This window comes from Melitaea cinxia, chromosome 2, assembly GCF_905220565.1.
Source record: "Melitaea cinxia chromosome 2, ilMelCinx1.1, whole genome shotgun sequence".
Lineage (NCBI taxonomy): Eukaryota > Metazoa > Arthropoda > Insecta > Lepidoptera > Nymphalidae > Melitaea > Melitaea cinxia.
In genome coordinates, this window is record NC_059395.1 from 11,044,657 (window position 1) to 11,065,708 (window position 21,052).

General features: G+C 34.4%; 1 protein-coding gene and 2 long non-coding RNA genes across 3 annotated transcripts in view; 1 reads left to right on the forward strand and 2 right to left on the reverse strand.

Annotated features, from left to right (window-relative positions):
* On the reverse strand, positions 1–9,846 carry LOC123664907. The gene is made up of 3 exons (XR_006744960.1): positions 9,699–9,846; positions 2,159–2,161; positions 1–10 (listed from the first exon to the last, which is right to left on the reverse strand). It is a non-coding gene; the product is annotated as an uncharacterized LOC123664907 (long non-coding RNA).
* LOC123664731 overlaps positions 6,111–21,052 on the forward strand; it is a 23,202-nt gene continuing 8,260 nt past the window's right edge. Inside the window, exons 1-11 of the mRNA XM_045599229.1 lie at positions 6,111–6,369; positions 7,388–7,561; positions 8,478–8,746; positions 8,836–8,946; positions 9,079–9,170; positions 11,538–11,647; positions 12,307–12,372; positions 12,454–12,565; positions 14,524–14,635; positions 15,220–15,258; positions 19,692–19,888. Of these exons, the coding sequence (XP_045455185.1) occupies positions 6,257–6,369; positions 7,388–7,561; positions 8,478–8,746; positions 8,836–8,946; positions 9,079–9,170; positions 11,538–11,647; positions 12,307–12,372; positions 12,454–12,565; positions 14,524–14,635; positions 15,220–15,258; positions 19,692–19,846 (1,353 nt within the window). The 5' untranslated portion in view covers positions 6,111–6,256 and the 3' untranslated portion in view covers positions 19,847–19,888. The remainder of the gene's footprint in view (positions 6,370–7,387; positions 7,562–8,477; positions 8,747–8,835; positions 8,947–9,078; positions 9,171–11,537; positions 11,648–12,306; positions 12,373–12,453; positions 12,566–14,523; positions 14,636–15,219; positions 15,259–19,691; positions 19,889–21,052) is intronic.
* On the reverse strand, positions 10,232–11,290 carry LOC123664900. The gene is made up of 2 exons (XR_006744959.1): positions 11,058–11,290; positions 10,232–10,539 (listed from the first exon to the last, which is right to left on the reverse strand). It is a non-coding gene; the product is annotated as an uncharacterized LOC123664900 (long non-coding RNA).

Below are 21,052 nucleotides of genomic sequence, written 5' to 3' on the forward strand. Positions count from 1 at the left end.
TTAGATATTACTCGAAAAGTAATTGTTAGATCTCAAATAAATTTAAATGAGACCAAATGACACACACCTCTTTTCGATTAAAATTTTTTTATCGAAATCGGTCCACCCAGTCAAAAGTTCTGATATCCACATACATAAAAAAATACAGTCGAATTGAGAACCTCCTCCTTTTTTGGAAGTCGGTTAAAACAAAATACAGTCGAATTGAGAACCTCATCCTTTTTTGGAAGTCAGTTAAAACAAAATACAGTCGAATTGAGAACCTCCTCCTTTTTTAGAAGTCGGTTAAAAAGCAATCTATCTTTATTATTCAGACAGTGTAAGTAGAGAAATAAAATAAAAACAAAGTAAATTTTATTATCATAGATAATCATCAAGATATCATAGATAAAAACTAATTAAAATAAACTTCAACAATAAATGCTAACAAGATGCTAATAAATTTATTATTGTTAATTGATATTGTGAATTGAGCGTGCGCTACCCGACACGGTGACAAACAACACAAGCTTCTCCCTCCAAACCTTGCGGCAGACTGAATTCCGATACCCTGTGCTTGAGTTACAGCAGTGAATACGCCCAGATTTTAGAAAAAAATCTATAAAAATTCAAATTTGGGTCTTTTGAAAAAAAAAATTCTTACGTATTGTTCAGTATTCAATTGTCTATCAATTGGTGTCGGTTGCAAAATAAAATAATGTTTACTTTACGAGGAGATGCATATTATCAATCACTATTTCTCATTTTTGTGGTATCGTTGTAAGGAGATTATTTAACATCTATTCCTTCAAAAAAAAAAAAAAAAATCTACCATTGTATAATCAAAATTATGCAGAATTTAACTGTGTTTTTATTAGTTTGATTCTTTTTTCCATTAACAAGTAGATAGCTCCAAAAAAGTGCACAAAAAACGGCTAGCGCGGCGTTTTGGTCGGGGAGGCGCCTTAACTTACTTTTGATGATGTTCATAGTACTGAAAATTCTTTCTACTGCAGCATTTGAGTGAGGTAGAGATATCACGAAAATTGCGAAATCAGCTAGTTCTTGGAAACTATTTATTCCATTAGCATTTTTATACTCAAAAACTTCAGCCCAAAAACTATTAACATTTTTTTGTATTATGCCATTTTACAGTCTGCCATTGCTGCAAAATTTTATCAGTTGGTACAGCATCCAGCATCTACACCCATTTCTGAAGCTAGTTCTGTAATTCAGTTGTCTTTTACTTGTCGAAGTGTATTTTCAACACTAAAATGAGACATTTTATTTAATATGGTGAAGTTGCTTGGTAGCCTCTGCTGAATTTCTTTTACTAGTTTAATGTTAAAATCGATGCACCATTTTCTAATAGCATTTATACATTTAACACTCAATTCTGATTTGCTCGCCTGCGTTTCAAATAAATACCCTAAATATGGCACAGGGTTCAGATGTTGCTAAATTTGAATCTGCAAAAAATCTTCATTGGTAGTTGCAGCCTGTAACGCCGCCTGACGGCAGGTACAGATTAAAAAAACACAATTAATTATTACAACAATTTATTATACAATTTTTTATATAAATAAAAAATATATAAATAAAATCGAGTAATTCACTACAGACTAACTATTAAAATGACTCTCGGGGTGAGGATTCCCGGCACAGGAAAATTTCCTGGTCAAAAGGGGAAAAAATACTATGTGCGCTGGGGACTTATCTTAGGACGTTAGATCCCGTGAACTTGCAACCCGTAGTTCTCCAGCCGTACGGTAAACGTGCAACAGTAGTTCTTCAGACGTACGGTGAACGTGCAACGGTAGTTCTCCAGCCGTAGTCCTAAATTCGGACGGTGAATGCACAAGCCTTACGGTGAATGCGCAACCCGTACGGTGAATACGCAACTCGTACGGTGGACGTGCAACCCGTACTGTGAATGTGCAACTCGTACGGTGAACCCCCAGTTTCCTGACACCCACTTCCTTTATAGTTTGGGTGAGCTGGGGACAAATTATGAAAATTAAATTCATTAGAATAGCTTTCTTCAAAAACTAAACCAAAGTAGCTTGAAAAGAGATTACAAATCGGGGATCATAGCTGAGCGTTCATTACCGTACACCATATCATTAGAAATACCTGATTTACATTTACGACTATTGACGAATTTCCAGAACTTATTAACATCCTGCCGAAGCCCTTTTTCAACTGATTCAATATAATTATTGTAACATTTCTTCGACAAATTAAATTTATAACGATAATCCGAAAATTCTTTATAGTCCAGTTTATTACCAAATTTTTTCATTTTGTTCATGCCCTTTTTTATTTTTAAAGATGTGCATAAGTGGTTTTGAGAACCAAGAGGAAACTTACTCGATTTCTTGAGAGTTACAGGAATGTGAGTTTTAATGATCGCATATATTTTCTCATAAAAGAGACTAATGGCATCCTCAATTGAAACCTCTGTTGAGAGAAATCCCCAGTCTATTGCATTTATTTCGAGGTTAATAAATTCATACTTACCCTCTACAGAACAGAATGTATTTGTTGATGACCGTACCATTGGTTTATAATGTAGATTAAAGTTAAGAGTAGCCAAAAATGGAGAGTGTTTGCTGTCAACGGGGACCAGAGGCAATGGGGTGGGATCGTAATGAAAAGCTTCATTATTTGTTATAAAAAGATCAAGTGTGCGGCCCTGATCATTTTTGAAAATATTATATTGATATCCAGCAATAGTTGACAGAAAATTAAAAAACAAGTTGTCTTTCGCATCCAAGCAACTTGAAGATGAGAGTAAATAGTACAATTGATCAGTGGGCTCCCACACCAAAAGCGGTAAGTTAAAATCACCGACAATACAAAAAACATCAATATTATTACTTAATATTTCATTCTGAAAAGTATCAAAGACAGATTGATATACATGTAATTCCTGTCCGGGAGGAATGGATAATCCATACAAAAGACAATATTTACCCCTAACACTAGATCTTGCGTTAATGATTACGTAGTCAACAATAGAGGGCAAGGATGAAGAAATATCAACGCTTAAAAAACATTGTCTTGCTTGCAATTCACGTCTCATAGCAATGGGAACACCGCCTCCAACCCTCCCGCCGGTCGCTAGTCGATCCCTATTACAACGATAAACTGTATAACGGGAGTCAATGAATTCTCTATCACTGATTTGAGGGACTAACCAAGTCTCTGATAAGGTTATTACATCGTAGCATTCCGAAAAAAACATTAGCATAAAATGTGTCTAACTTTGTTTTCAAACCCCTACAATTTTGGTAATATATGGTTATTTTATCCATCGCTGGTATTATTTTAAATACAAAAGAAAATTACTGTCAATTTAAGAAAATAAAAAAAAAACATCACTTCATCATCAACACTTCACCCTATGGCAGTCCACTGCTGGACATAGTCCTCCCCAAGTTCGCGCCAGACATCCCGGTTTTCCGCAATCCTCATTCAGCCTACACCGGCAATCTTATGTAGATCGTCGGTGCAACGGGCCGGAGGACGTCCCACATTGCGTTTGCCAAGACGCGGTCTCCACTCCAGGACCCGTCTACAATGGCCATCGGTTCGGCGACACAGATGACCAGCCCACTGTCACTTCAACTTGCTAATTCTGTGGGCTATGTCGGTTACTTTCGTTCTCTCGCGGATAGTCTCATTTCTAATCCCATCTTTGAGAGAAACCCCAAGCATAGCCCGTTCCATTGCACGTTGAGCGACTTTAAATTTGTGGACCAGTCCCTTCGTCAGTGTCCACGTCTCGGGTTCGTATGTTAACACAGGCAAGACGCATTGCTCGAAAACTTTTGTCTTCGAGCATTGCGGAATCTTCGAAGTGAAGACTCGACGAAACCTGCCAAACGCCGCCCAGTCCAACCGAATCCTTCTGTCGGCCTCTTTTTCGAAGTTGTTGCGGCCTAGTTGGATAGTATGCTCTAGGTAAATATAATCCTGAACAACTTCGGGAACGGTACCATCGACCGATACCGGTCTCGGTATAACTTGGTTGTTAAACATAACTTGCGTTTTGTCCATGTTCATACAGAGACCTACACGCTGGGAGGACTCGTTTAGGCCGGCCAACATGTGGCCTAACTCATCCAACGTCTCCGCAAAGATGACAATATCGTCGGCAAATGAAGGTGAGAGATGAATTCATCGTTGACGTTAATGTCTCGTTCTCCCCAATCTAAGGTCTTAAAGACGTCTTCCAGCGCAGTGGTAAACAGTTTCGGTGATAGTACATCTCCCTATCTTACCCCACGCCAGAGGGAAATAGGTCCTGTTCTCTGGTTCTGGACATGAACGGTCATCGTCGCCGCGTCGTACATACATTTCAGTATCTCGATATATCGCCAGTCGATATGACATCTTTGCAGAGAGTCCAGGACTGGCCAGGTCTCGACAGAGTCGAAAGCTTTCTCGTAGTCCACAAATGCCATTCACAGCGGTTGATTACATTCTTCCGTTATATATTTTTCTTACGGTTGTAGTATCACATTTTTTTCAGTTCGGTTGCCAAGCCAAATGTAAAGTCTGCCGTAAGGAACTTCGTTCCAATAATAAGTATACAATAAAAGTTTATACTTCAGTATGTCGCGCGTTAAAAAAAATGTAATAAATATATGTAAATGTAATTAAGTTAAAAGAGCATAGAATAAGAGAATATTAATTCTTTCTTAACGTGACGAACTAAATCACAAAGAGGTAAATATATATTTAAAAAAAAAGTTAGCGATTAGATTGGATTGGAGAACAAAACTAAATTAGCGTAATGTAGAAAGTAATTTAATACAAGGAAACACAATTTTAAGCTTAATACAAATTTGAATGAACAAACAACTTTATCTTTCTTTTTAACCGACTTCCAAAAAAGGAGGAGGTTCTCAATTCGACTGTATATTTCGACAAATCTTTTTTTAATCGAAAGGTGGTGTGTGTCAATTGGTCCCATTTAAATTTATTTGAGATCTAACAACTACTTTTCGAGTTATATCTAATAATCCGTTTTTACTTGACGCTTTTTTCGTCGACCTACGTGGTATTATACCGCATAACTTTCTACTGGATGTACCGATTTTGATAATTTTTTTTGTTGGAAAGGGGATATCCCTAGTTTGGTAGTATGATAAGGAAACCAGGATCTAATGATGGGATCCTAGATTTCTCTATCTTCTCTATCTCTAAAGGACATATCCTAAGTGTGGTACCATAATAAGGAAAACAGGATCTGATGATGGGATCCCAGAGAAATCGAGGGAAACTCTCAAAAATCCGCAATAACTTTTTACTGGGTGTACCGATTTTGATAATTTTTAATTAAATCGAAAGCTGATGTTCATCATGTGGTCACATATAAATTTTATCGAGATCTGATAACTACTTTTTGAGTAATCTTTGATAACGCATAGTTACTTGACTATTTTTTCGTCGATCTACGTTGTATTACTCGTCGATGTAATCGAAGTCGGTTTTGTTTTCGTTTGCGAGCAAACACAATTATATGGATTAAACGAACGAGTTTAACACAACCCGAAATTATTTTAAATCTACACTATAGACCGAAATACATTTTTGATTTATCTAATATTAATTTAAACTACACTGCGGGTTCGAATTATTTCTGACACGTGGATGGAGGTTAATTGTGGTCACTTATCATAGCGGGTTTCCGTGACACGTGGCTCCGCAAAAACTCGAGTTCAGTTCTGTTCAGAGTCTGTATTTGTTTGCTCTCTAACGAAACTTATATTTTCTCTTTTGGTAATAATTGCGACTTGAAAAAAAAAAAACGCATTTTTAAATAAATAACAATTTGAAAATTATAACACTGGCTCAATTTGCTTTAAATTTGTTATGTTTTTCCCATAACAGTGCAGATTATGAACGAGCATTCAGTGAAATTAATTTAATCAGAACAAAACTTATAAATAGTTTTTGCAATGATACAATTAAGGGCAAAATTAAGGGCACATTATTAGCTAAGCAATTTATAAGAAGAAACGAAGATTATACGAGGTTTAAGCCAACAAATTCTTTTGTTAAAAAATATGACCACAAATTTTGTATGAGTGTAACCAATAGTTGGATAGCATTTATTTTCTAAAACTAAACGAATTTTTATAATTTATAATAAAAAATTAGTACTTAGTTTTAAAAGGCTGTACGATCAATTTATTTCAAAATTTCCTTGGCATACGATTTTTTTTGTAGTTGGCGTACGATCACACTTTTTTTTCACCTGGCAGCCATGGTCCCTACCAATAAAATAAGACACAGTCACCAATTCAAGAATTCGCAAAAACTATTGTCACAAACTCACAAACTAAAACAGATTAACGGGTTGTCCAGTTGTTTGCTTAGGTAGGTAATATGTTCATGTGATCTTGTGATAAGGTTATGATCTGTTTTATATTTTGAAGTTACAGATTACAATCATATATATTTATATATATTTTTTTGTTATTTTGTTAAAATTATATGCTTAGATGTTTAACTATTTTTATGCCTGTATGTTTCTGATTTATCTTAATTATTTTGGTTTAACTAAACTATATTAGTTAATAAATAGTAAAATTAATAACAGTGTAAATGATTTAAACTAACTTCCTTTTACTTGATAATCGAAATGTTGTCTACAAAAATTGCGTTGATTGCTTTAATAGAAACCAGAGAACAAAATCATAGTAGATGCTTGTTAAATTACTATTTGACCATTTTATATCAATGAAGGTTCTATTTAGAATCACTACACTACAGTTACTAAAGTTTGTGAAAATCTTCCTATCCATATAAAATCTTTGATAAAAAAGGTTATAAAGGCTTACGATTAAAAACCTTTCAGCTATGTGAGAATTTTTTGTGATGATTTTTAAAAATAAAATTTGCCACTTTTTATACTAATTATTTAAATTATAATTTTAATCACAATATATATATTGTGCTATCCAACAATAGTAATGCGAGGTGTGATCCAAAGTAATGATTACATTAAATACTTAAAAGCTTACCATAAATAATGATATTTAAAGTTTTCAATGAAAAAACAAATAAAATTCGACCTTTATGTAGAAAAGTTACGTCTGCTGAACTCTTAGCTTAGTGTCGAAAATTTAGGATAAATAAATAATTTTTACCTAAACTTGTATTATTTCTATTAGCTTTACTTTTGGATCACGCTACATGTCTAGAATTCATAGTGTTTGTTATAATTATTACTGGCATTTTATTTTAATATAAAAATACAGGGCTAACTAATTCAAAATTAATCCATTTATAAGACTAAAAAGTTATGTAAACTATACTTGAAACAGTACAATTTTCTAATAATATTTATAAAATTTAATTAATTCTTAATGTAGTGTAATATATATTTTTCTAGTATGATGGAAGAGGGTGATCAGATCAATAATGAAGGTGATGAACAATATGAAGCTGATGATCAATATAAAGATGAGAGTTATGGTGAAAGGTATCAAGAAGAATATTATGATGAGGGTGAAGAGCAACATCAAAAACCCACTAAACCACCAAAAAAATTTCGAAATAATTATAGGTTAGATCTATGTATCGTTTAATATAATTCTTTAGAGTTTTAGACGATACGTTGCCAGTGTTTGCGAAGCGGCTTGGTACTGGTTCTTGTGCATACGGTAGCAGTTACGATCCCCATTCACAACAAAAATATGTCGGCCATATAGGTGTTTTCTTTATATTATAACTAGGTTGGCAAACAAGCATACGACGGCTCATCTAATGGTAAGCGATTACCGTAGCTTATAGATGGCTGCAACACCAGAAGCATCGCAAGTTCATTGCCAACTCTATCCCCAATTCCCCATAGGTGCTTTGGTCACCTTACTCACCAACAGGAACACCACATTGCTTGAAAACAGTAGTAATTAGCTGTGATTTTCTATAAGTCGAGATACTACTCCAGTTGGTCTGCTCCATTTTTTGTGCAGGAATTTTCCTACTGTGCCCTACATTAGTTTGCTATGGTACGGGCATTTTTGCTTGTGTACTGTCATTGAGTGTGAGGTGGATATTTAATTTATATTATAATTTGAATTATTATTGTCATTTCAATTTCTTCTCTTTCGCTTGTGTGTCCTTTAGTCGAAAGATTTTGCACAAGGGCTTTGCTTGTTTCAATGCTTTTTCTGTTTACTATTCAAACATTTATTATTATCATTTCAATTTCACAAAAAAATGTTTTTATGTACATAACAAAGAGTAATTGTACTGTCAGTTACTGCTATGCAGTTGATATTAATCTCGATGAAATGAGTGTATAGATATTATACTTAACTAATAAATATATAGTACATTTTTTGGCAATGCTTGTTTACTTTAGTACAAAAATAAATATTACCAATTCACAGCTGTAACATGTGTAATGTGTATATGTGTAGCAGTGTCTTGTTACAAAAACAATGATCAGATGGTAATATAATGTTTAATTGTTGTAGGAATGACCGCTACAACAATGCTTATGGGGATTACAGCGGTGGCTATGGTCCACCAGGGGGTGGATACGGGCACAATTTTAGAGCACAGCGTAATTTTGGCCCTCGTGGCCAGTTTCCTATGCCAGGTGGCCCTCCTATGTTCTATCATGGTTCTCCGGGGCCCCAAGGGCCACCGGGATCACATTTCATGTGGGGAAGAGGATTTGGCCCCGATGGTCCACCAAACCGTAGGCTGCCAGTGGATGACAAAACTATAAAATACCTGTTACGTAAGTATAATATGTAAAGAAATCACTACTCTCTAAGTACAAAAAGATGATCAAGATGATAAAATAATGACGTAATTTTATTTTAACAGGTTGTGGTGTTGCAAAAGAGCACCTTAAGAATTTGCCACATGGTTTATTGAAACTGATTGAACCTGAGTATTGTGGACTTTGCGCCCAAGGTTTTGACTCGTTTTCCATGTGTAAGTTATAGTAACAGAAGTTAAATAAAAGAAATTGCAGGATAATTATTAGTAAACGAATACATAAACTAGTACATTTTTGCTATAAAAGCAAAATAATAAAAACGTGATAATATTTTAATCTGTTTACAGCTCGCATACATTACATTTCCAAAAACCATTTGAAGAATCAGAAAAAATGGTTATCCCAACAATCTGAGATAGGATTCCGTCGCGCCAGAGAGGTAACTGGACAATTTGTCAACGTAATGTTTCCGTAGACATTTTGGCGACTTTTCGATTCACATAAAAAATATTAAATTTGCTGCCAAATATTATTTTCACTTGAGATTCATCGAATAGAGAAACATGTACCTATATAACAAGATTGCGCTGCCCTCAACTAAATCAAGTGAAATTTATGTGAACACCGTCGTCAAAATCGAAACTTATATTGATACAAATTGTCTTTCTTTATGCTATCACTGACGCGATATTTAATAAACAAATATATGCAACTGGTCTCGGTTAAAATATAGAAATGCCATTTAGGATGAATCGTATTCATCACGAATGACAGTGACCGTATACCTACAATTTATTTACATACATTTCGTATTCGGTGTTTTTTAACAAATAATTTTTATCGATTTTAAATTTGTAAAGCGAAGCTAAAAGTAATATGAGATTAACATATAGATTTTAAAATCTATTCAAGTAGTTTTCAAAAGCAATTTCGAATTGTTACTTCACAAAGTATGTAGGTGTATAACTCAGATTAAGAAACAAAAGGCAGATGGAGCGTGTGCAACAAAAAGTATGAAGCCACTTTTTATTCATGTGTGCGTGGCGACTAGAAATGGCACTGTAGGAACACGTGCATCTATGTGTGTATAATGATACCATAAAAAGAAAAAAACTCCCTGCATTTTTTTAAATGTCCTTTTACGACAATAGTTTCTAAAGTTTTATTTGGATACATGAATTTATAACTAAATAAATACTTTGAGTTTGCATTTGGATTGAACGATTTTCATGTACATTGTAAACGCCATAGAGCGGAAATCAAGAGATCTCGTGTTGTATTAAATTAAAGGTTTCGTTAAAATAACAAAAGAAATAGGTAATATGTCAAAATTTTTATAACTAACGGTCCGTCCACACTTTGCTTCGGATATTAATTTTGTTTTTGTTTAACAAGGTTTAAATGGACTTTACACAGTTTACAACACTAGATAATAAAACTTTAGTGTTTTTCAGTAGTATCATATTTATTTCATTAGACAGATTTAAAAAAAAAAACATACATAATTCAAAATATTTATTAATAATAATAATAATAATAATAATAGTCATCATCGTTATTTATTCACACACCCACCATACATCGATTTACAGACAACTTAAAGAGTAGACCAAAATTTAGATAGACAAATAATTACATTGGATTTTTTTTTTATCAACATACGACATTTTTCAGTAAAGCATAAGCCATCCTCTTTAAAATGTAATGAACACACAACGCAAAATTTTGAAGCCTGCCAATTATTGTCTTGCCTGCTTTGGCGAATAATAGAAACCCATTCTTCTCGTAGCATAACATCTGTCGGCAATCTGCAAAAATAATTAAATAATAAAACTTGACACTAATTACAATATGTATTCTTTAAATATATCTAGCATCTTCCATTAATTCCACTAATATTATAATCTGGCTATTGCTCACAACTTAACAAAATATACCATATATGTAAATTACTTCATCATTATCATATATATATATATAAGGAACTAAATTGATAACCATATACATTTTTATTTAAGCTCCTGCATTATATATTAATGACCGAATGTAATAAATGTAAATGGTAATAACAGATAAAAATACATCTAAATTCGGAATAACTATTTAGGCGTGATATTACGTGCGGGAATCGAATACACGTCCGTACATTTAAAAGTCAGTCTCACTAACGCCTAGACCATCAGGTAGTTTCCCCAATTGAAGGGAAAAACATTTTGCCGAACACTGGCAACACAGTTGAATTAATGTCGAGGTTTTGTGTTCCGAGATAACCATATAATTTATTGAGTGAATAAATAATAAAATCAATTAAATAATTTATAGTTACCTGTGAAATGAAATTCCATCCTCTTTTTTTTATTTTTGGGAACAACTTTCACAATGTTTAATAACACAAGACGGCATTTTTTGACACAAAATAATGAATCGCTCGATACGTTTAAACAATACGACGCTATCTTTAGCACTGCTGCGACTTTGTATTCGCTTTTGATTTTGTATTCGCTTTGGTGGCTTCACTCGCATGTTCGGCGCGCTCCATCTGCTATTTGTTTATTAATCTGAGGTGTATAAGTATTTATTTTAAAATAATAACTATAGTTAATGTGAATCTTCCATTGATTCGTAAAGTGGATTCTGCTGAGTAGAAGCAGCCAGAAACTCAACAGATACTCTTTCAAGTCTTCAATACGTCGCTACACTTTAAATTTAGCCATAATTAATGTCCTATATGACAAATTTATTTATATACAATCATTTATATATATACACACAAACAATCGTTTATATTTAAACAATCGTGTTGCAGAGTAACAACCTACCTCTGAAGGCACGTGAGCTCTACTGTGAACTTTGCGACGTTCATATTACGTCGAAAACTCACTCTGATTCCCATTACGCAGGAAAACCACACCGAGCGTATGTCAAAGCTACTGTTATCAATAATTATTATAACCTGTATTTGTTTTACCTAGATTTTGTCAAAATCGATTAATTAATTTCGAATTACACGTTTATAAAGGCATACAAACTAACAATAAGAAACAGGGATGAAACTTTGCATGATGCTCTGTCATTTTTAATTTGAAATTAATAGTATTTAGCCTCTTAAACATAAAATAATAACACACCGTAAAACATGTACGGAAGCACATGGGATAGCACCAGTATGTTACAGGATAACAACATTCAATGTGAATTTACATGTGAACGAAGTCGCAGGCTATCTAATGTATATGGAATTCAGGTGTACTTGGTATTTCTGAGATATCCTTTTTTTTGTTGATGTCGACATCGTCTGGACTAGACTTTATTCCAGAGTTATCGTCTGTATACAAAAAAAAAAAATGTAGCCGGCCGGTTTCTGGACATAAGAGGTATTGAAGGAAAACAGACTTAGTACATATGAGATTATAATAGAGACCATTATGTCAGCAAAAAAAGTCAAATCAAAATTAAAAAAAAATTATGTCTGTCTGCCTTTTTTCACTTGTGTGCTCATTATACTTTTGGTAAGTTAAAAAACTTAATACTTGAAAATATTTACTTAGAATTACAAATTTAAATAATTTGTACAGGATTGTTGAAGGGCGCAAGAATCCGAGAAATCCGTTTTTGCTTCAACCAGGAATGGAACAACGATTGTAAGCTTTATAATCATATTTGTATAGAAAATTTTAATAATTGTAGTAAAAACCAAAAACTAAACATCACTGTTATTTTAGGGAGCAGTTAATCCGTCGTGAGAAGAAAAGTCTTAAAGCTGTCGAAGAGGAAGTGGTGCCTGAGAGAGAGACAAAAGCTGTACAGCCAGATCTGTATTGTGAAATTTGTAAGGTAATATTATTAATAATGTAAGTTGGCGTGATAACAAGAGAGCCGAGCATGGGCCTATTCTACTGATTTTCTTCGAAAATATGCGATTATTCGATACTTGTCCATATTTATGCAAAAAGGAACCACCCAGCAAATGCGAACTTCTGAGATATCAAAGGATTTACAAAAACATGTGCAGCTCGGTTAGATGAAGTAAAATTAAAATTTATTTTATTTAAATTCCTGGATAAATTACTAATTAAAGTATGTGTATACCAATTTGGTCATATCAATGTGTATATCAATTTTTTAACATTTACTAGTTGATAGCTTTTCTCATATATAAAAAAGAACCACACCTCAGGGATACAAATGAAACTAATATATATGAAACTAATATATACTAATACTAATATATATATACATTATAATATCGTAATATAGCTTTAATTACCAATTTTTTTTTTCTGAATTATACATACATATAGATACGTTTATTCGACGTTATCATCAAATTGGATTTCGAAATCCACCGTATCTAGTCCATCTATGTCGTCTTCTATTTCATCATCACTAATGAGACCATTATAAAAGCTCTGTGCATCTTGTGGAATGAGATATATTATGGATTGAAAATCCGCTAGTTTCGCTGATGTATCATCATAGCTACCCTAACGGCCACAGGGGAACTAAATGTTCCGTCGAGATAACAGCTGGTCTGCCGCAAACAGCGGTTCGGCGGTAGAAAGAGAGAAGAACCTAATTGTGAAGATTTTTTTTAATACTTTATTGTACACCACAAATATATAAAAACAAAGCTTAAAGATAGTTAAACAGTGAAGTACAATGGGCGGACTTATGGCTAATTACACATTTCTTCCAGACAACCCTTATTTATTTATACTTTATTGTATTCATTGTTAAAAGTTTCGACCAACACCTTAAGAAACTCTCGCTTGACTGTTGGATAAAGGGTCGTATTCAAAAGTCAGTGTTGCTTGAAACGGTCTGCATTTTGTATAAATATATTTAAAAATATAATAATAAGGATATATGTTGAATAAAAGTCATAATCGACAAAAATATATATACTAAAAATAAATAGAGAACAAAAACTCGTTCATGTCGTCTCCAGTTTAAGATAGTGACTTTCTTGTAGTTCTTGAGCACAGTCTCCGAAATATATTCTCTAAAATACCGACAAATAGGCAACCTTACGCCGATGTTCTATACTTTGAAGTCTGGGTTTAACTAACCAATGATTCGACACCGATGAGTCTTACGGCGCGTCGATCCACAGAATCCAAAGTAGCAAGCTGGTACTTGGCAGAGCTATCCCACAAATGGGTGCAGTACTCCAAGCACGATCGAACTTGTGCTTGATACAGAGTAAGAAGCTGTTCCGGTGTAAAGTACTATCAGCAGTTTTTGCCTTGGATTCTATGCATAGTCCGAAGTTCTGATTAGACGAGACATATATGCCTAGAAAATCAATACTATCGGCGATCGGTACAGATACAGCTCGGAAAGTCGGAGCTAATGAGAACTCCGTTTAGCGGTGAAAAGACACGCTTGCGTTTTGGAAGCATTAAATTTGACTAGGTTGGCGTCACCCCAATCGGATACCTCTTTCAAAACCAAATTTATGTGTTTGATCAGAGCCTCTATGCTCAAGAGTTTCAGCCCCACTAGCATGGGGGTTGGAGATGTATCTCTTCGTAACTGTGCTCAGTGTCTGTTTGAAATATTAATACATAAAAACTCACTACATTCTGATCCAATTAACTAATACATATTATAATACCATTCCTAAGATGCGCTAGTTAAAATAATAAAACTAAATTACAAGGCAAAATATGTTGCAAAGACATGTTATAAGTAACCTAATAAAAACATGTCGTATTTTGCACATATCAAATGTGTATGATAGTATGAAGATTACTAAAATTCTTTTTTCACTTTTTTTTCTTGTTTTCTAGACATCAGTGACTTGCTCGGAACAAATGACAATGCATTTGAACGGCAAGCGACATCTAGCGAAAGAAAAGCAATACATTTTAAAAATGATGAAGACTAGCGGAGGCAATGATGGTGAGGAGAATTTAGATTTTATTTTATTTATTTAACACTTTAATCTGCACCAAAATTGAAAATAAGTAACTTTTTAGTGAAACTGTTCCATTGTAACATATTATTCGATTTTGTATACAGTCAGTCAGTCAGTTTAGCCTATTGCAGTCCACTTCTGGACATAGGCCTCCCCATGTTCGCGCCTGACATTCTGGTTTTCCGCAATCCTCATCCAGCCTACACCGGCAATTTTACGTAGATCGTCGGTCCAACGGGGCGGAGGACGATTTTGTATACAAGGAAACAAAATTGAAACTTATCTACTACAATTCAATCTGTGACCTCCCATTGCTGGGCATATGCCTCTCTCTCAATATGGGAGAATGATGATATTTCGTAATAGCTTTTTATTAAAATTATGAATGTTTACATAATTAAAAACTACATTTAAAAGCTTTAGTTGTTAGTTTTAGAAATTAACCAAGTTAAGCCTGATTAATTTTATTTATGATTTTATACAGTACAAAGAAGAAAAAAATTACTACTTTAGATTTGCAAGTTTATTTAGAGTAAACTAGTTCTGAGTCTTTCACTATTTTTTTCAGGATTGCAGGAGAAACAGAACGAAGAAAATTCTATGGAAGGTATAAAATATCATTTTAATAATAATAATAACTACACTCCGGCAATACTTTCACACTAAATCAAAACACTCAGCACTACACAAGTATGCAAGCGAAAAAGTTACTAAACTTACACCGCTAAACTTACATGACAGACAACCACAGATTAATGAAAAACTAACGGACCCAAAACAGAAAATCGCTACCTGGGCTAGAAAGTCCCTCCACGGGAAACACAGATCCCACCTATGCCAAACATACGTCGACAAAGATAAGTCGAACGAATGGCTAAGGAAGGGTGAACTGTTCCGTGAGACCGAGGCTTCATGTTAGCAATACAAGACGAATTAATAGCTACACGTAATTACAGGAAACATATTTTAAAAGACCCCAATCAGACTAATGACTCATGTAGACATTGCAATAGTGCCTCCGAAACTATTCAACATATAACTAGTTCCTGCAGAAGCATAGTACAGACCGACTACAAACACAGACATGACCAAGTAACATCCATCATTCACCAAGAACTCGGACATAAATACAAATTCATAGTCAAAAAACAACCATACTACAAATACAAACCGGATGTAATTTTAGAAGACAGAAACTACAAAATTTACTTTGACAGGACTATATTAACGGACCGAACAGTGCATTACAACAGACCAGATATTACTCTTCACGACAAACGAAACAAAACAGTCTATCTAATAGACATCGCTATTCCAAACACCCACAATATCCAAACAACCACATCGGACAAACTAACAAAGCTCCTCGCAATAGAAATTAAAACACAGTGGAATGCAGATACTGTTCATATTGTTCCCATTGTACTCTCCGCAACTGGAATCATACCTAAAACTCTTACTAACAGTTTAAAAATTCTAAACATGACTACCAATCTAACATACACCTTACAAAAAGCAACAGTTCTCAACACTTGCCGTATCACTCGAAAATTTCTGACAGCCTCGACAATCACCTCCAACGCAAAACCATCTACCATACTTGGTTAAGGCCCATATGGCAGATTATTACCTTCTCTTATTTAACAAGAGAAGAGAAAAAGGGAAAAAAATAATAATAATAAGAGACTGCCCATATAATATGTTACACAGAATTTTACCGTTTTGGATCTCTCTCCCTTTTTTGTCACGCTTCACTGTCAGTCACCCTTAGAGGATTACTTAGCCCTCCCTCATAAATGATTTCGTCCTTAAAAATAGAAGAGATTAAACATTTGATTTTTTCTAAGATACATAAAAGATCTTTTTCTTGTCATATATCGATCCTCTTATTAGCTAACGTATTTTATGAATAAACCCTAAGTATAGAAATGTTTCTAATAAAGTAATTAAAACTAATATTAACCTTTTGACCGCCATGTCTCAAATCCATTCCCGTGCCCTGTACGCCAAGGCATATAATACACAAAAATACCTATGAAAAAAATAGTGTTGCCAAGACTCGTTATCGAGTACCACATAGTGACGTGTTTTTTTTGGTTTTTATGCAATAAATAACTACTTATTAATCTAGGAAGGTTTATTTTTTCAATATTTTTCTTGTGTTATCTTGCACTCATTATATATACTTCCAATAACATAAATAAAAAACAAATATTGCATACGTATAATAATTACATACATATGTATAAACATTACATACATATTTTGATTAGCCCTTTGGTGCAGTTTCTAGTGACCCTGCTTTCTGCTCCGGGGGTTGTGGGTGCGATTCTCACCCCGAGTCTGGGTGTAATATATATTTATTTATGTTATTGTGTTATTTATATGTAAGTTTATAAAAAAAATATATAGCTATACCATCAGTCTGCTGTTACCTATAACACAAGCATTAAGTTGCTTACTTTAGGAACAGATGACCGTGTGTGTATGTTGTAAATATTTTTTTATTTATTTATTATTTATTTATACCTCTTGCGTCACATCCCTAGCGGTCAACTATAGACGACTTCAGCGTTCTGGACATATCATTTACGTGGAATAAGAATGCATGTTTTTATTTCAATGTTTCTCAGTACGTGTAGCTCCAAAAGACTTTTTTTTATACTCAAACGTTGCTGGGATATTCTATTTTCAGAAATGTTGAATTACAAATACTAGAAATATTTTTTTAATAATTTTATTTACTACTTTTTTTTTGGTCCGGGTTTTTCGTCGCCTATAGATGTCGTTGGCGCACAGGGCTCGCAAGCCCTTGTCAAGTATAGGTGACTTTGGCGTTCAAAAGTTTAACGATTATTGACCTTATTATTATGCCTATAAGATAAATTACACGAACACCTGTTTAACATGATTTTTACATTCCAAGATTCTTGTGATGTAAAATTATTTAGTGATTTATCTATTAGCTGACTGTGTGAAACTTAATCAAGTCCTACCAACTTACACTAAGAAATATATACACAGGTCATCAAAAAAATCGACCCACCCACTTTTTGTTTAATATTTATCGATTGTTTCACAGATAAGCTGTTTCACACGTTTGTTTTTTATTTTGAGGGTCGGTTACGATGTTTGGCATCTTATTTGTCGTAAATCTTATTGAACTTGAAGGTACTTAACCATTTCTTATACAGAAACACTGTTGAGTACTGATTTGATGGTTTTACATCGTAACAAATTCGAATCGTTTTTTGATTCCGGAAGAGCCCTTTGTAGGGATTACTTGTTAATAACGCTAAGTTTATTTACTGTGGCTGTATTTTGATTCATTTTGACTAAAAATAATGAACACTACAGAAGCTGAGGCGGCCCAAGTTGTGGCTTTGCTGCAACAAGGCATAAGTCAACGTATCGTGGCCAGGAGGTTAAATCTGAGCCGTTCTGCAGTTCGGCGAGTTTACCAAAGGTTTCTGGAGACTGGGCAGTATCGAAGAAGGTCTGGATCTGGAAGACATAGAGTGACAACTCAAAGAGATGACCGCTTTATAGTGTTATCAGCTCTACGGAATCGACACCTATCTGGTGTTGATCTCCAGCGACGCTTACGCGAAGATCGGGGGGTGGCTATAAGTGACAGTACTGTAAGAAGGAGACTTCGTGAGCAGAATTTAAGACCACATAAGCCAGCAACAGGACCACAATTGACCACAGCTCATCGACAAGCCAGACTTCAATTCGCACGTAATCATATCAACTGGACCATAGGCCAATGGGAGTCAGTTATTTTTAGTGATGAGAGTCGAATGACTTTACACGGTTCTGATGGACGCCGTAATGTCATGCGACGGCCAGGTGAACGTTATACCCAGTGTTGCATAAGGGAAACTGTCAGTTATGGTGGGGGCTCTGTAATGTTTTGGGGTGGAATATCTTTGACTGGACGGACGGAGCTGGTTTTCATACGAAGAGGTGCTTTAACTGCTGCACGCTATATCACAGAGATCTTAGAAGACCATGTGATGCCTTATGCCGGCTATATTGGAGAAAACTTTGAATTAATGCATGATAATGCACGACCACACGTAGCGCGCATCACCACCGATTACCTTCAAGAGGTTGGCATTCGGGTAATGTCCTGGCCAGCAAGAAGCCCCGATCTCAATCCTATAGAGCATATGTGGGACACCCTAAAACAAAAGGTTAGAGCCCGTAATCCAGTCCCTACAACATTAGGAGACCTGGAAACCGCCATTAGGGAAGAATGGAACCGAATCCCTCAAGAGACCATTAAAATCTTGATAAGGTCATTAAAACGGCGGATGCAGGCCGTCATTCGAGCAAGAGGAGGGAATACGCAATATTAAATTGCAACAATTGTATGCATACCATTTAAGACTAAAAAACTAGAGCGTATTAAAAATTAATCAAAAAATCGTGTAAAATTAAAGATTCTGATTTTTAAATCAAAATCTTAAAAAAAAAAACATTTTGATGTTTTAATTGTGATTAAATTGTTGTAAATAAACAAGTTCAATAAAACATTATTCAGTACTAAAAAGTTTTGTTGTGATTTGTTTAAAAAAACGTGATTATCGGTAAAAACGCAGGTGGGCCGATTTTTTTGATGACCAGTTTATTTATATCAACTAGCCCGTTGGCGCGTTTATAGTGCTTTCTGCTTCGTGGGTTGTGGTTTCGAGTTTTCGCCTGAGTCTGATATTTGTATTTATTTATGTATGTATTACTTCTATGTACATTTTTCATAAAATAAATAAATAGCTATAACAGTCGACTGTTACCTATAACACCAGCATTATATATATACAGCATAGGAACAGATGACTATACTTTTTTTTCGTAATTTCAATCGCATTCGTAGTGCCAAACACTTTACAGTGCATATTACACTTTGATTACAAATATCTAAGCACTTTACTTAATTCAAGTGAGCTTCAAAAACACTTGAATCGTCATTTTACAAATTAAAGTTATATTTGTTTCAAATAATTAATTGTAGGTTAATAATTTAATTATTTTTAGTAAACGAAGATGAAGGTGAAGGCGAGTGTGAGGCAGAAGGTGAAGGCGAGTGTGAGGCAGAAGGTGAGGCTGAGGGTGAAGAGAGTTATGATTGGGGTCAGGGAGAAGAAAAGTGGGACGAAACCGAAACGAAAGAAGAAGAGAAGGAAGAATAGTTTGAAATGTGTACAATACTGTTCACATTATAGATAAAGCAGGTACGATATCTAAAATTTCTGAATAATTTTTAGTACAATAAATCTATCAAGTGTAAGAAGTACACTATTAACGGTTGCTTTCCAAAAACACAAAAAGCGACGCTGTGTAACGCAGTGTTCGACAAAGCGCTTTCCCTCAACGACACTGTCGAACACATATGTACACTTTTCAACACTCGAAAAAGTCGAGTCGCGAAATTTTTTAGTATTAGGTAGGTAAAACACTGTCAGTGTTTTACTTACCAAATACTAAAAAAATTCGTTACAATAATTGAATTATTATTGCTTGTTTAGCTGTGTGGCTACGGCAGAAAAGAATATATAGCCCCTTTTTCTACCCGTGGGTGTCGTAAGAGGCGACTTAGGGATAACATATTTCCACTACCACCCTGGAACATAAAAAAGCCGAGTGATGGCGGGATAACCATCCAACTTCTGGCTTTGAAATATACAGGCCAAAGACGGGCAGCAGCGTCTTCGGTGCGACAAAGCCAGCCCTGCGGTCACCAACCCGCCTGCCCAGCGTGGTGACTATGGGCAATACACATGAGTTCAGGCCATTTTTGGCGCGAACTTGTGGAGGTCTATGTCCAACAGTGGACTGCGATAGTCTGAATTAAGTATGATGATGATAATTAAATTATTACTTAGATTAAACGTCTGCTATATTTCATTAATTCTATAATACTTACATTAAAATTACTGAAGTCTATATATTATATGAAATTTTGCGGACGGCTAATATATTTTTAAATTATACATAAAAATATATTAAATCAATTTAAAAAAAAAACACTACACACACTACCATGTATATGACACACACAACCATGTATATAACGCACACACGCATATATTATACTCTTTTGTTGATTGTCAGTCTGTAGTCAAATTGAAAAATTTAAAAAAATTATTCTTTCTTCGTTCTTTATTTTCATTATATTTTTTTAATTAAAATTTTTAATTATGGTCGAATTTCGACCACCGGGCAACCACTAGTACAGTCCGGCCGCTCTAAGAATGCGTTTCTGACGATGAGAGATTTTCTGAGTGATGTAAAATAAATAGCTTTAGTAACATTATTTATTGCATTTGTTATTTATTCAATTTGATTCAATAAATATTCACAATGTAAATACATTTTTAATAAATCAGTTAATTAAA